This window comes from Miniopterus natalensis, chromosome 10 (assembly GCF_054644295.1).
Source record: "Miniopterus natalensis isolate mMinNat1 chromosome 10, mMinNat1.hap1, whole genome shotgun sequence".
Taxonomy (NCBI): Eukaryota; Metazoa; Chordata; class Mammalia; order Chiroptera; family Miniopteridae; genus Miniopterus; species Miniopterus natalensis.
Window position 1 is genome coordinate 68511022 of NC_142090.1, and position 15653 is coordinate 68526674.

Sequence of the window (15653 nt, forward strand, 5' to 3'; positions counted from 1 at the left end):
AAAGACTGCATAAAATTGCTGTGAGCAGGGTATATACAACACATTTTATTTCAAAGAGCTGAAATAATGCCACATATATTAGAAAACTCTCAATTTTCCAGGGACTGATTATTCAATTTGTTCTTTCAGCCTATTTGTCATGCTTTTACCCCCTATTTTATTACTCAAAATCTCATAAATGAGATCTTCTTTTCAACTTTTCAATGACATTGATAATACAGCAGGAGTTTTACTGGGGGACAGTATGACTCCCAGTGAAGTTTCTCAGTGTTTTCTGCAACTGCACAAACATGTCTTCCCTGAAGATGACCAGCAGAATTCCAGATATCAGATTAATTGGCTTCCTTTTTTTTTTTTTTTTTAACATTTTTTGTTAATCCTTACCCGAGGATATTTTTTCCTTTGCTTTTCAGAGAGAGTGGAAGGGAGGGACAGAAAGGGAGAGAGAAACATCGACGTGAGAGAGACTCATTGACTGGTTGCCTCCTGCACACCCCTGACCAGAGCTCAGGACGGAGCCCACAACCGAGGTACCTGCCCTTAGCCTGGGCTGAACCGGGACCCTTCCATCCACAGTCAGATGCTCTGACCACTGAGAAAAACCAGCTAGGCTCATTGGCTTCCTTTTGTCTCCAGTCCTCCTGACTTACTACTGCAACTCTGTTTCCTGGCAACTCTTTTCCAAGTCTCTGAGACAAAATACTTCTGGGTTATACACTCTTAAGGTAATGGGTCACAACTTTCTCAAACTCAACACCACCATTTTATAGCAATGATTTTTTAGTACTAGTTTCACTAACCTGAACTGAATATAGATATATAGATAGATATAGATGATATAGATATATAGATATAGATACAGATATAAATATAGATGATATAGATAGATAGATATAGATATAGATATAGATATAGATATATAGATATAGATATAGATATAGATGCCCCTAATGCATTTGATATGTATCTACCTGAATCAAGCTCTTTAAAAACAACTGTACCGGTAACATAAAAAACAAGTTTCCATGTCTTTGGCTGTCCACCTCCCTGCTAAGCCTGCTCCAACTGTTACTACGCTACTACTATGTCAAGAGCAAAAAATCATGTATGTGTGTGTAATCAATCATATGTATATGTAATCATATATACATACACACACACATATATATATGTACACACACATATATATAAACATATATGGAATCTGTGTGTATAGTTTATTTTACATTTCTAGCCCTATTTCGGTAACAAACCCCTTAATTTGCATGGAGTGGGTACAAATTAGTCTGCAATATTAGCACCCTGCTATTACTGTGGTAGGCAGCACCCACTATGGCTCCCAGTGACCACCACCTCCTGGTACCACACCTGTGTAATCACCTCCCTTGAGTGTGGGTAGAACCTAGTAATTTGCTTGAGATGAACAGAACACAATAAAGGTGACGGTGTGTCACTTGGTGGTTGTTACAGAAGACTGTGGCCTCTATCTTAGTTCTCTGTCTTGCTGGCACTGATGCTGTGAGGTGCTCCATGGACAGGCCTCCATAGCAAGGAATACAGGCAGGTCTCCATCCACGGGCTTGTGAAGAACTGAGGCCTCGTGAAACAGCCCAGAGGAACCGAATCCTTCCAATCCACCTAAGTGAGCTAAGGAAGCACAGCATTCCCAGTGGAGCTTTGGGATGACTGTAGCTTTGAGAAATGCCCAGAGCTAGAGAACTCACAGATGCTGGGAGATAAATGTTCTGGGGTAATCTGTTATGCAATAATAGCTAACTAATATACTTAAAGAAATTAGTCCATTAAGAAATTTCCATGGCCACTTTCATTCATAAAAGTTGATTCTTTTATTAAAAAACAATTAAGGGGAGATCTGTAGCAGAGGTTTGTATCTAATATTCCATTTCATTTAGATATATCTAAGTATAATAGCTTACTGCCACTCTCTCTAATGAGTCTTCCAAGTAAGCTAACCAAACTCCACAAGACAGTTTTGTTTTTCAAACTTACTCAATTTTGAAGAGACATTATATTTTATGATCTTCATATTTTCCCAAAGAATGATTATGTCTAAACAATAAAAGCCAAAACAACATTGAAAGTGAAAAATATTTAGTCTCATAAACATTCCCACATCAAAAGAGCCTGATTACGCTGGACGGGGCATTATGGGTTTCTGTAAACAGATTTGGTGCTGAGTGTTTGGTGTGCATGCCCTGTGAGTCAGTGCCATGGAAAGTACTGCGTGTTTAGTAAATAATTCCCAGTTAAATTCCAAGTAATTGCTCATTGTAGGAAGTAGAGTTTTAAGTCTATCTTCCCCCAAGATTATCATTTAAAAAAAAATGATCTGTCTTCTGCTACTTGCCAACATATGCCTATTTGTTCTTCAAAGGATCACACATCCCTGAAGGATAACTCATGTCTAGAAGACTCAAAGCAAATGGAGTGCATTTGGGAGGAAAACATTGGTGTCAGTTGTATCCTACAAATACAGGTCTTTTGGCACAAAGGCATCCTAGAGAAGTGGGACCTGTTCACATATTTCTTATTGTTTCATTATGAATTTACCTGAGATAATTACAGAGATTCATAGTCAAGAATGTTTTCTGAGTATCCTTTGCAGCACATACAAAACTTTAAAACCCAGACAATAGTATTTAACTCATCAAAACAGACAGATCTCCTTTATACTTTGTAACAGATGAATTCACACAGCTTTATCTAATTTGATGTTGTTAGTAAAAAGCTTCATTTCATAGTTCCATGTCCTATGCTGGAGTCAAATAGAAAGATTTTCATAAATCTTTTATAAATAATTACTCTTTTAAAAAATTACAGAACTGCTTGGCAATGTTCTTCAGTTTTTGTATGCCTTCCAGTACTGCAGTTGTAGGAACAGAAGAGAAAGGCATTCAGGAGCAGGAAGGGGGTAACGGAGCTCCTCTGGTTTATCCCCTGACCTTTTCAGGGCTTGCATTTTGTAGCTCTGCTGACTGGTGCAATTCTTCCCAATAGCCCCATTGTGTGAAAATGCTTATTAAACCAAACACTGTTTTCAAAAGTGCTGCTTCCCACTATATCAAACCCAGTGGAGTGACAATTCACAGGGGAAGAAGGGAAAAGAGAAAAGGGATTGACCGAAGTGGTGCACACTCCCTGCCATGACAAGTTTCCTATTTCTTTAACTGAGCTCTGATGGACAAGAATTCCCTGTCGTGCGTGAACTGAACGTTTGTGTCCCCCGCAAATCCACATGTTAAAATCCTAACCCCCAATGGGATGGCATCAGAAAGTGAGGCCTTGGGTTGGTGACTAGGTCATGAAATTGCAGCCCTTGCAAATAGGATCGGCGATCTAATTAAAAGATAGCCCAGCCAGGCCGCACCCTCTGCCCGCCCTTTAAGGATAAAATGAGAAAAGGGCTGTGTGCCACCAGAAAGACAGTCCTCGCCAGACCCCCCCCGGCTAGCGCCCTCATCTCAGCCTCCAGAACGGTAAGAAGTCACTTTCTGTTGTTTAGAAGTCACCCAGTCTCTGGTATTATGTTACAGCAGCAGAGCAGGCCGAGACATCCCCTTGTTGTCTGCCACTTTAAGGTGTCTGGGAAAAAAAAGAATGGTTTCCTCTCTGAGCTATAATAAGACATATGAACTATAATGAGTAATTTCTCAATAAAATAAAGGAAATAATAATATAGGTAAGTTTTATGGTCACAAAGGAAAAGAAAACCTACGCTCAGTTCCAGAATTTTCCCATTTCAGAGTGACATGGTAGATAGTGTCACCTGGTCCGGCCTGTACACCTCCTGTGTCTTCACCTGTTCACCCAACAGAGGCTTCATATAGTCCTGACTTCTGCATTTTACAAATGAAAAATTTGAGACCTAGAAAACTTATTGTCACTATATCAAGGTCATATAGCTAGTTTTTCAATTACAGGGGAAGACACTAATTCAGTGCAAGAAATAATAAGTTATAATAGTTTTGGGGAATTCTTTAACTATGAACCTCTGTGCCTCTATCTCTAAAGCCCTGAACATATAAAATGCAAAGATTAAACAGAAAACTGCTACATGACTTTATAAATTTTATAGACTTTATAAATTTTATCATAAAAGTTCATGTGCAAACTTTTATTTAAAAATGTATACTTGTAAATACTGCATAAAAAAAGTCCTCATAACAATATTTTAGGCTTCAATTAAATGAATACTACACACTCTAAGCTATTGGCTTAAATAGTTCATTCCAAAAATAATAAATTTCTATAAGTTCACTGTTATATGATCAGATATAGATTTTCAAATAATTAGAACATGTTCCCTAAACACATAATTTTATATCTTGGACCTCAATGGTGACTTGCATAACAAAGTTGAAATAATAGGATAAATGAAGAGTAATATTTCCTGTATAGAGTTATTTAAAATAATACTCTAAAGGGGACTAAGCTCCTATATATGATTAAACTATAAAACCTGGTTTTAATATTATTCATAGTTGTGTTTGTATGGTTGTTTTAGAAAGAAGGATAGGACCTGATTTAAATTCATTCAACAAATTGTGAAGGTAAACTTCATGCTGCATTTCTTGTCTGGAGCATAAATTTCAAATCTTTTCTGATTTATTAACAGTTGGAGGAACTGAGCACTGGATGATAGAGTTGGAAAACTTTTTACTATATATAAATGGTCAAGCCAGGCACTTGATCCTTAAGTATAAGTTTAAGATAACCACAAAGAGCTTATTTAAAATTATTAATTTACTGAGATCACTAGAATATTTTAAAGTCAATTTTAGGGGGAAAAATTAGTGCTCTACTACATTGATAGAGCTAAGGAACTAGCATATTCAATAATTTAGCAAATAATATCTCTATGATTAGAAAAAATGCATATATGTGGAGCATACCTAGAATTAAGCAAAGCATTTGTTAAAATTTCTTATGTCAGTAGAGGAAATATAAAGAAACTAAGTTGAAATATTATACAATTAGATGTGTTTGTCAGTTATTTAATTACCAAAGAATGATCATTAATTGATCACAAACAGCATTGTAGAACATTTACAGATACTAAAAAAAAAAGGAATCAATCTTTAGCCCTTTCCAAATCAATTTTTCCCTAAAGGTATATACAAAATATACACAACATCTAATTTGTAAATTACATGAAGAAAGAAACTATAGCTAATTAATTATGTTTTATTTTACAGCAAAAAAGATAATAAAAGACTGAAATACTAAAAAACAAACAAACAACTAAGTTTAAATTCATCAAACGCAGAAAGTCTTATATATATGTGTAAAAGAATTCTACACAAACACAAACAGAAGCTTAACAGCTTCATGTGTTATTTTAAAAAAAGGATTACATAATTCTATTTAACTATAAACACCATATACATCAACACTGTGAAGGTGCAGCCAAAAAATCAAGAACATCTACATAATCAGAAATATCATATCACAGCAGATCTTCTTTAAGCCCAAAAGACCATATACATAGCATAGATACTGAAGTCAGTTCTCTATATTCTCTCTTCCAAGGAGGGACTATCAATAAGCTGAAAACCTACCCAGAGGTGAAGCACTTCATATTACGTCTTAGGAAAAACGGTTAAAAATCTAGAAAACCTTCATTGGTCAGAGACTTAAAAGAATACATAACTATCTATGTAAACAACCTAATGACTATCACAGAGATGGATTAGATTTAGGGAAAAAGTCCAATGTAGGAACATTACAAAAAGTTTTATCTCACACCACCATGGTAAGCAGAAACCAACACTCTTTTCACTAAACAGCAAACAGAAGATCCAGCTTATATATTTTCACATCCTTAGAGTTAACAGAATGCCTATCAAGTAGGCAATCAGTACTAGAGAGACTGATTTAACTAAATGGAAAAATTAGTATAGAAGCATAAAAACAGTCAGTCCAGAGATAGAGGTTTCTTTACTTAGGACATATTTATGAGGAGTGTTTTCCAAAGCTTGTTTTATGGAACGTTAGTCCCATGAATTATCTACAGTTAAAGGGTTACAGGAGAAAACAGAAAATGGCACACCCCTTGCCCCCAATTTGGATATATGAAATGCTCATTAGTATGAAAAGGGTTTCTGAGAAGGCCTTCATTAAAGAAGTCTGCTTAACTCTTTTCACTGATGCTTCCCCATTTTTTTAAACCATAGCCTCTTTTTAATGGCCTATCTGGTAAACAGCACCGGGTCTTTGATAAATACAATTTACGGTGGAATTATGCACTGGACGGTTTGTTGGGCTAGTAAGAGTCAACTCACACCTGTGTCTTTGAGAATAAATATATTTTACACATTCTCAATACTTGAAACAGCTTCACTATTATATTTTTAAGAAGAGACAAGCTGCACCCAAGTGTGCTATCCTTGTTTCCTAAAATGAGGAGAAGCATAACTATTATTTTAATGGTAGTAGTATGGTTTATTAAGCTGTGCCTTAGTACAGGTGCTGGGGCTTGCCCAGGATGCTCTTGATGTGTAAAGCCCTGACATTCTGCCAGTTGTTTTTGAGCAATAACACCAGGAAATCGACAGCTACAAGGATGTTGTACACTGTCATCTTCACATGACCAACAGTCACGGCCAAACACAGCACCTTCTTCATCTGGAACTTGATTGTGGATTTCACTTCATCGACTTTGGCCACCATGTTCTCACTGTGGGTCAGCAAGGAAGGGAACTTGCCAGCCTTACTCAGGCCAGGATTTGTGGGATCTGCTTGATGAAAGACCCTGAAGCCAAAAAGGCATCATACTTCTTGGCCAGCTCCTTGATCAGTTTCTTATTCCTGAGTTTCTTCAGCACCTGGATGTCCAAGTTGGGGATATCCACAGCCTTAGCCTCGTTGCAGTGCTGCTGGTCCCCCAGAACACAGAGAACTTGGAGAGAGAAGTGGATTTAAGCCTGACGGTGCCCAAGAAGCATTTGTCTTTCTGAGGGTCATAGTTCTTCAAGCTGATCTGCAGCTCCTCAGTCTCCAAAAACTTGCTGCGCTTGCATGGTTTCCCATGGAGGACTTCATGCACCGCCTCACATAGGGTATCATGGGAGACTTTGTTGCTCATGGCTCCTTGAGCCACAAAAAACAGAAAAGAGAGAGGCATATCTTGAAGGTCTTGCAAAATCATCTTGTTCCCATTTTTGGAAGTTTAGTAGAGAGCTGGCTTAGCCAGTCCAACTTTGCTCAAAACAACGGAGGTCAGATACCAAGCAGTAGGCAGCAAAGGCTCCTCCTTTCCAACAAGGCCACTTTTTGAAACAGGCAGCCTTCACAGGTACAGAGTCATGTACACACTCACCTGATTCCATTCCATAAATGTGTGGAACATACCAGGGGTGGGAAAATAATTTCATTATAAATATAAATTCTATAAGGGTTATTAGGTTCAGCAAATAAATACACAAGATGTCCAGTTATATTTAAATTTCAGAGTAACAACAAAGAATTTTTAGTGCAAGTATGTTCCATGTAATACTTGGGATACACCTATACTAAAAATTATGGTATATCTGAAATTCAAATTTAACTGGGAATGCTATGCTTCATCTGGCAACCATATTGGGCACTGAGATGTCAGCTACAGTGGATCATGGCCCTTTTAACTTAGCCTAAATCATAGGTTGAAGAGAGTTCCAGGGACTGTGTGCACTCTACTGTTTCTCAGCTTTTGAGATCTTCAACAAACTCTATTTTATGTCCTCATAGTGTAGCATTAGTGTGCATCTACGATCCTTGCATGGCACAAGAGAATGAACTGATTTGTTTTTCCCACCATAATCATCTAGAGCACCACCAAAGACAATCTAATGAAGAGGAAATATTCCTGAACTCTGCCAGTTATATGTCCTTGGGCAAGTTTATTATCTCTTTAGGCTTTGGCTGTTCTGACTCCAATAGCCCCTAAGGCACTAACGTTTTACGATTCCACGGTCCTAAGTAAACTAAAGTTAGTTTTGTTCTCTATGACTAACCGGAGGTCATGCTTTCATATTCTGGAAGCAGAGGAAACAACCTCAAAAGTTAAAGAAAACTGAGGGACTGGCTAAAAGATGATCCTTATATTTAATTAAAATCCATTTTTCAAAAGAAATGTTACCTTCAGGCAAAAAAGGCACCTTAAATATTTCAGCAACAATAGCTGTTATTCATCATCCATATGACTTTAAATACCTGTCATTTCCTGGGCAGTCAGTACCAAATAACTTTTATTCCAAACCATTAAAAAAGCAGTTGACTATTTCATTTATGTGACTCCTATGTGGTACATCTAAGAAACTATAAAGCATTCTGCAAATTCCACGAAAAGTATGTATAAAGGGCAAATCCACCTTCTCTACAAGATTCTCCAAATAGTTTGATTTACATAACATTTCTCTGCACAAAGAATCTATAACGCTAATTCATTTTACCTTCAGCTTAACCAACTTGCTGCTATTAAAAGGCAGTGATGACAATAAGAGATTTCTCTAATTAAATAATATGTCCTCTTGTCATCTGAATGCCAAGCCCTGCTTTCAAATGATTAAAAACATGTTCACCAACATCTTTAGCACAACATAAAAGAAATAAGCAATTCCAAATTACACAAATGGCTAAGAGCTGTGACATTAAGACTGCCAAGTTCAATACAAAAGTCCAGTTAAATATGGACTTCAAATTTCAAATTCCAAATTTGGAACATACTTCAAATTATCTGTTATCTGAAATTCAAATTTAACTGGGCATTCCGTATTTTTTAGTCACATATCTGGCAATTCTATGTGGGCTACCTATGATGAGATATTTGCAAGTTTTCATCTTTTTCCCCTAATCAAAACACTTGTTTTGATTTTTACTTTTCTCCTCAAGTCGAGAGGTTCTATCTACTATAGAACATGAATAGATAAGTAATTTTCCAGCTGATTTTTTTCTTATTAATATTTCTTTGCTTTTAACAAAGTCAGGTTTTCGTGATTAAATCTGTAGTCTAAAGAGCATACAATCTGAAGAGAACAACATTTTACCTACCTGTGGGTAATATATGAGAAGGCCACAAAGTAAAATATTTCTTTTTTTCACTTCCTTTGATAGCTCCCTAATCTGCATTAGGTTTTCCATTTTCTGATCAAAAGGTACTGATTTATAATCAAGAAAATGCACCTGAAAAATAATATAAAAGTTAACAATTAGAATAGCGTTCCTTCACTTTTCTTTGAACATGTAACATTAAAGAAGGTAAAATTATAATATTGCAATGATTTTTATCAGTTTGTGTTAATCTCTAGTTAGGCATTCCAAGCCATAAATATTTAATATGATCAGTGAATCATCCTTTATAAATACAGATGCAGTAAACACTCATGGAAAATAACACAAAGTGTTAATATTCTGTTTCAACTTGTAACAGAGTCAAACATATATGAATATTATATTACCAATTTATTCAACTTAAATCATAATTTATAATTTGAAACTAGGCCAGAAGCAAATATATATAAATATATGTTAAATGAACAATATCAATAAAATTCAAGCTTGCTTCCCTACTTAATTACATAAAGTTCTTTAGAAGAATCCAATTCAAAGTAATTAATTGGTTTACTATTTAGATGCCATGGAATGCCAGGGGACACCATGCCCAACATATTTTATGTGGATGGAAGACCCAGGCATTCTGCAGTGCACAATCAGAATGACCTTATTGCCAGCCTGGACAGACAGGCATTTCTTGTTTAATAGAGATGTTTCCCTGACATATTTTGAGTTCTGAAAAATCTGGAGCTAAAATAAGAGGGGGTGGGGAGAGGGTTTGTAGGGGGAAAATAGCACAAGGACAGTAAAGACAGAACCTCTCTCATTTGTAATTATAGCCTTTACAGAGATGTAAAATATACAGAAACAAAAGAGTGAAAATAATGGGAACACGTTAAAGGGGAAGGAATGATGGATACTAATATGATAAAATGGAGAATGGAGCTCTTCGCCTGGAAGCTGCCATTAGGGTTGGGCCAGGAGGAAGTGCAACCTGCCCAGAGCTAGGCAACCTCTCTGGGAAGTCAGAGCTGGGAGCCAGGTACTCGCTTTTAATTTTCCTAAGAGGGACCTAAAAGAGCGCCTGAAACTGTTTATTTAGAATGTAAGTTGATTATATTAACTATTAATTATAGACATTAATAACTTTGGGAGCCTAAAAATGATAGAACTAAAACTCTAGGCAAGAATAAATTATATTGGAATGAAAATGCCCAATGGATAATTAAAGTGTGCTGAATGTATGTTTTGCTTTGGAGAAGAACAGAAATTAGAAACTTTACAACTCATAGCTAATTATGCATATTTCCAGAGTAATGGTATTTAATTAAAACCATACACAACTATATTTTATAGTTTCTGAATTTGCAGAAGGAGAAAGGATTATGTCTATCAACAGCAACACATAAGGGGAAAGTAGCAAACAAAACAAGTGGCCAGCCACAACAACAAAATTAAATAAGCTTGTAGAAAGAATCCCAAATATAAAACTAATAAAAAAATAAATGTAATATACTTAACTCTTTTATACGTAACAGATTTATCAGACTGGATTTTTAAGAAAAAATCGAACAATACGCTAGTTATAAGATAAATATCTAAAGAAAACTATCTGGAAAAGTACAAAATAAAAAGATGAAAAAGACATTCCATGTAATACTACCAAAAATAAAGGATGTAGCAATATAATGACAAGTAGAGTTTAAGACAAAAACCATTAATACAAATAAAAAGGAATAGTAAATAATAAAAAACAAAACTTATAATGATCATAATCTTATTACTAAGAACACAGATTTGTATGCACACAAAAAATGACTGAATTATAAGAACACAATTTCCAAATCCATAAACACAGAAGGACGCTTTATCGCAGTTCTCTTAGAAACATATCAATCAAAGGAAAAAAGAATAGTATAAAGGCTTCTGCTTTGAGTGCAGCAACTGAGTTGAGGGTTTTTTACCCTTCCTTCCAAGGTTCTCATTCTATTCCTGTTTACCTGGCTGTTCTTATCTAGGAAAAGTTGCATATGCGCTGATCTCACTTCCACATTATATGAACCTAACTCCTTTATTTATCAATCACACATAAACTAATATCTCTTACAAAGATGTGTACTGTAGCAAAAATATCTAGGCTGAACTGAAGGACATGGTAGCATGGTTTTTTGTTATTATTGTTTGTTTAATTTATCTTTATTGTTGAAAGATATCCCCCTTTTTTCCCCGTTGATCCCCTCCACCCCGCATCCAACCTGCCCCCCAGGCCTTCACCACACTATTGTCTGTGTCCATGGGTTATGCACATATGCATAGAAGTTCTTTGATTAATCTCTCCCCACCCACTACCTCCCTTCCCTTTGAGATCCCTTAGTCTGTTTTATGCTTCTATGTCTCTGGATCTATTTTGTTCCTCTCTCTATTTTGTTTATTAAATTCCACATATGAGTGAGATCATGGAAAACTGCATCAGGAAGAATCGGAAAACCTGAATAGGCCAATAACAACTGACGAAATTGAAGCAGTAATAAAAAAAAAACTCCCAGCAAACAAAAGCCCTGGTCTGGATGGCTTCACAGGGGAGCTTTCTAATTCTTTAAGTTGTAGGGTTAGATAGTTTACTAAAAATTTTTCTTATTTTTTGAGGTAGGCTGTAGTGCTATGAATTCCCTCTTAGGACTGCTTTCCTTGTGTCCCATAGATTATGGGTTGTTGTGTGTTCATTTTCATCTGTTTCCAGGAAGTTTTAAATTTCTTTCTTCATCTTAGTGATAACCCATTCATTGTTTAATAACATGCTATTTAGCCTCTATGTGTTTGAATGTTTTTGAGTGTTTTTACTGTAGTTGATTTCAAATTTCATGTCATTGTGATCTGAGATGCTTGATATTATTTCAATCTTCTTGAACTTGTAGAGACTTGTTTTGTGTCCTAACATGTGGTCTATCTTTGAGCATGACCCATGTGCAGCTTTGGGGTGAAATATCCTGTAAATATCAATTAAATCCACCTGATCTAGTGTGTCATTTAGAGTTACTGATTCTATGTTGACTTTTTGTCTGGAAAATCTATCCAGTGAAGTCAGTGGGGTGTTAAAATCCACAACCATGACTGTATTACTGTTGATCTCTCCCTTAAAGTCCTTAAGGTTATTATTGATAGGTCCTTATTTATTGCCATTTTGATTCTTTACGCCTATGTTTCTCTCTCTATTTCTTATTATTATTACAGCAGTTCCTTTAACATTTCCTGCAATGCTGGTTTGGTGGTGATAAACTCCTTTAGCCTTTTTTTTGTCTGGGAAGCTCTTTATTTTACCATCTATTTTGAATGATAGCCTTGCTGGATAGTGCAGTCTTGGTTTCAGGTCCTTGTTTTGCATTACCTTGAATACTTCATGCCATTACCTTCTGGCATGTAGAGTTTCTGATGAGAAGTCAGCTAGCAACCTTATGGGAGCTCCTTTGTAGGTAACAGATTGTTATTCTCTTTTGCTGCCTTTAATATTCTCTGTCTTGAATTTTTGGCATTATAATTATGATGTGTCAGGGTGTGGGAATCTTTGGGTTCTTCTTGCTTGGGACTCTCTGTGCCTCTTGAACTTGTGTGACTTTTTCCTTCACCAGGGTAGGGAAATTTTCTGCCATTATTTCTTCAAACAGGTTCTCTAACCCTTGCTTACTTTCAACCTCCTCTGGCACTCCTATGATGCAAATATTGAACCGTTTCATGCTGTCCCACAGCTCCCTTAGACTGTCCTGTTTTTCAATTGTTTTTGTTTTGGGGTCTCTGATTGAGTGATTTTTTTCTACCGTCTTCTAATTCCCTGATCCGATCCTCAGCTTCCTCTAATCTGCTGTTTATTCCTTCCAATGTATTCTTTATTTCTGCTATGTCATTCATTTCTCACTGGTCATTTTTCATAGTTTCCGTATCTTTTTTCATGCTTTTGGGCATCCTTACAATCAGTATTCTGAACTCTATATCTGAGAGATTGTTTATCTCCATTTCATTTAGCTCTTTTTCTGAAGACTTCTTTTGTCCTTTCATTCGGGGCTTGTTTTGTGTCTCCCCATTTTGGCTGCCTATTTGGGTTTGTTACTAAGTATTAGGTAGGCCTGCTAGGACTCTGAGTCTTTTTGGAAGGTCTCTGGTGTAGGCCAATGTCAGACGCTGTTTATGACTGGCCTTGAGTATCCTGTTTGGAACTATCAACAGCCCATGGCTTGAGGTACCCTCTTGCGACTGGGTACATTTGAACAGGACCCAGAAGCACACCAAAGTCTGCTTTTGCCAAGGCCTGTGTCCACAAGCAGAGCGGGAAAAACACTCAAAGCACTCTGAGGTCTACCTTTGCTTGCAGGCTACTTTGATTCTCTTAATGAGCCTCAGGCTGTAGAAACTCCTCTGGGTGGGGCCAGAGGTTTTCCAGTAGGGCGGGGCAATTGCTTCCCCCTCAGGCAAAAGCTGTTTGGAAGGTAAATGTCTGCCTGTGAAAGATGTCCTCTGCAGAATGGGGGAATGACTTGGCACAGGAATCCAGAGGGATGCCCTCTGAGCTCTATCTCCAGAACCTACAACCCTAGATTCCCCTCACACAGCTCCAGTCCACTCTGCCCTCCCTTTGCTGGAGCCCAAGGTGAGTGGCTGCACATGAAACTTTGTGCATTGGCTCTTTAAGAAGGTGCCTGCATTTCTAGCCATCTCTCCCTGGCAGATAAAAAAAACAGCTGTTTTTCACAGCCAGATGTTATGTGGGCACCCTTCTCGTTCTCATGCTCTGGGCTAGGAATCCCAGCCTGGGGTTTAGGCCCCAGAGTTCTCAGTGGGAACACCCCACAGCTGAGATATCCCTCTGAACCTTAAGCTGCTGCCTGTGGGTGCCCAGCCAGCCCTCTTGCGCCTCTGTACTTCCTACCAGTCTCTATGCAATCTCCACTTTTTCTCCTTGGTTATTTGGGTGCTCTCCAGCTCATCTTCAGTTGCAATTGATTATTCAGGATGGTTTTTCTATATTTTAGTTGTAATTCCAGTTTGGTCCTAGGAGAGTGTCAGTGTATCTTCCACTCAGTCAGCCACCATTTTTAATCTCAGTGCTCTGATTTTTAAGAGTTCTCACCAAGTCATGAGATGTCTAAACAGGGACTGAAAGACTCACTCCAGCTACAGGTCCATAAGATACAACATACACTACCTCCTTGGAAAGAAAAAGATGTAATGACACTTAAAAAAGGAAATCAGTAGGCCACAGATTCCATGACTCCAATTAACGAAATGGTGCATAAAAGTGAGTTCCAGGCAAGCTATTTATACATCTACCAACTGCCTATGTTATCCCATTAAGCCAAGTACCTAAATTATAGGGAAACTTAAGAAATATAGTAATAGAACATCTGAGATTAACGCAGGTCCTTTTCTTGAGTGATTAGTATGTGCTAAACATTGTGCTAGTTGACAAAGTTAAATTTTAAAGAAACAGATATGAATATTGACCTTATGAAATGTATAATCAGGCTGCAGGAGTAGGATGCAACTCAGTGTTCCCCTTCAGCAGCTGGGGAGGCCTGATGACATATGAAAAGCAGGAGATAATCTCCAGCAGATGTACCTCCTACTACCAATACCGTGAAACCTGAGCACATACTTTTTATTGTGCTACTAATTTTGAACTTCTAAAATATAGCAGCTACTTATGAGTTCCAGGAAAAATTTCAGTTGTTACACGAACACAATCAATTTTAATTATAAAAACTGGGCAGGTTTATACGACCACAGCAGAGGGTTGCAAAATGATCATAATAACTCAAGAGAAATGTAAATGCTTTTGCCTTAATAAAACAAACTTACAGCCATTGAAATAGAGCAAAACATTTCATCTAGGTTGAGCCCTTTGATCTCTTTTTGCATTGTTCACTAATTTGCTACACGTCAATTACAGTAAAAACAATATTTCCCATTTTGGATACCATTTCTAATAGTCCTTTTACGTGCATACATAAATAAAGATAAGGATCTCTTCCTACCACCCCCCAAAATGTGTATTTTTTTAAAAGGTAGCAAATTCACTCCTATAAACTAGTAAATTGCTTAAACATATAACATGTGGATAGCTTCATAGCTTTGTGGGTGGGCCAGGTTTCCACTCACAAAGTTTGGAAAAGGATTCTCTGGGCCTCATATCTTCTACATTCAGCCGTACACATGCTTTATATTTGTCTAGTAACCATTTAATATGTCCCTGGTCCCAGATGAATTCCAACTGATTTTTGATATTTTAAAATGTGATTTTTTTCACTTGTCTCTGAGGACAGGTACATTAAATAAAGACAGTAATTAATATCACATACAATGCTCTTTATAACATAGGAATGTTCCATAACCCCATGTTTAATACTTCTCTCATTCCAGAGTCCATGTTCACGGGAAGGCCTGGGAAGGGAGTCAGGATTCTCAATAGGAAGAGAAATAGACTCTTTGTTTATTTGACTAAGAAGTAAGTCAATTTGTGAAGTATAAATATATATCCAAATAATGCCCACCAAAGTGGAAGGAAGGACAGTCAAAATTAAAGTTCTGGTAATTATCAAATAATTGAGTTAGAA

At 36.9% G+C, this 15653-nt stretch overlaps 1 protein-coding gene and 1 pseudogene across 2 annotated transcripts in view; both read right to left on the minus strand.

The window, feature by feature from the left end:
• Nucleotides 1-15653, minus strand: part of CRPPA (CDP-L-ribitol pyrophosphorylase A) — a 168384-nt gene that overhangs the window by 60661 nt on the left and 92070 nt on the right. For both annotated transcript variants that reach the window (XM_087821190.1, XM_087821189.1), the window contains one exon: nt 9049-9180. In XM_087821190.1, coding sequence (XP_087677316.1) covers nt 9049-9180 — 132 coding nt within the window. The remainder of the gene's footprint in view (nt 1-9048; nt 9181-15653) is intronic.
• LOC107541706 (large ribosomal subunit protein uL1 pseudogene) lies at nt 6478-7526 on the minus strand (annotated as a pseudogene).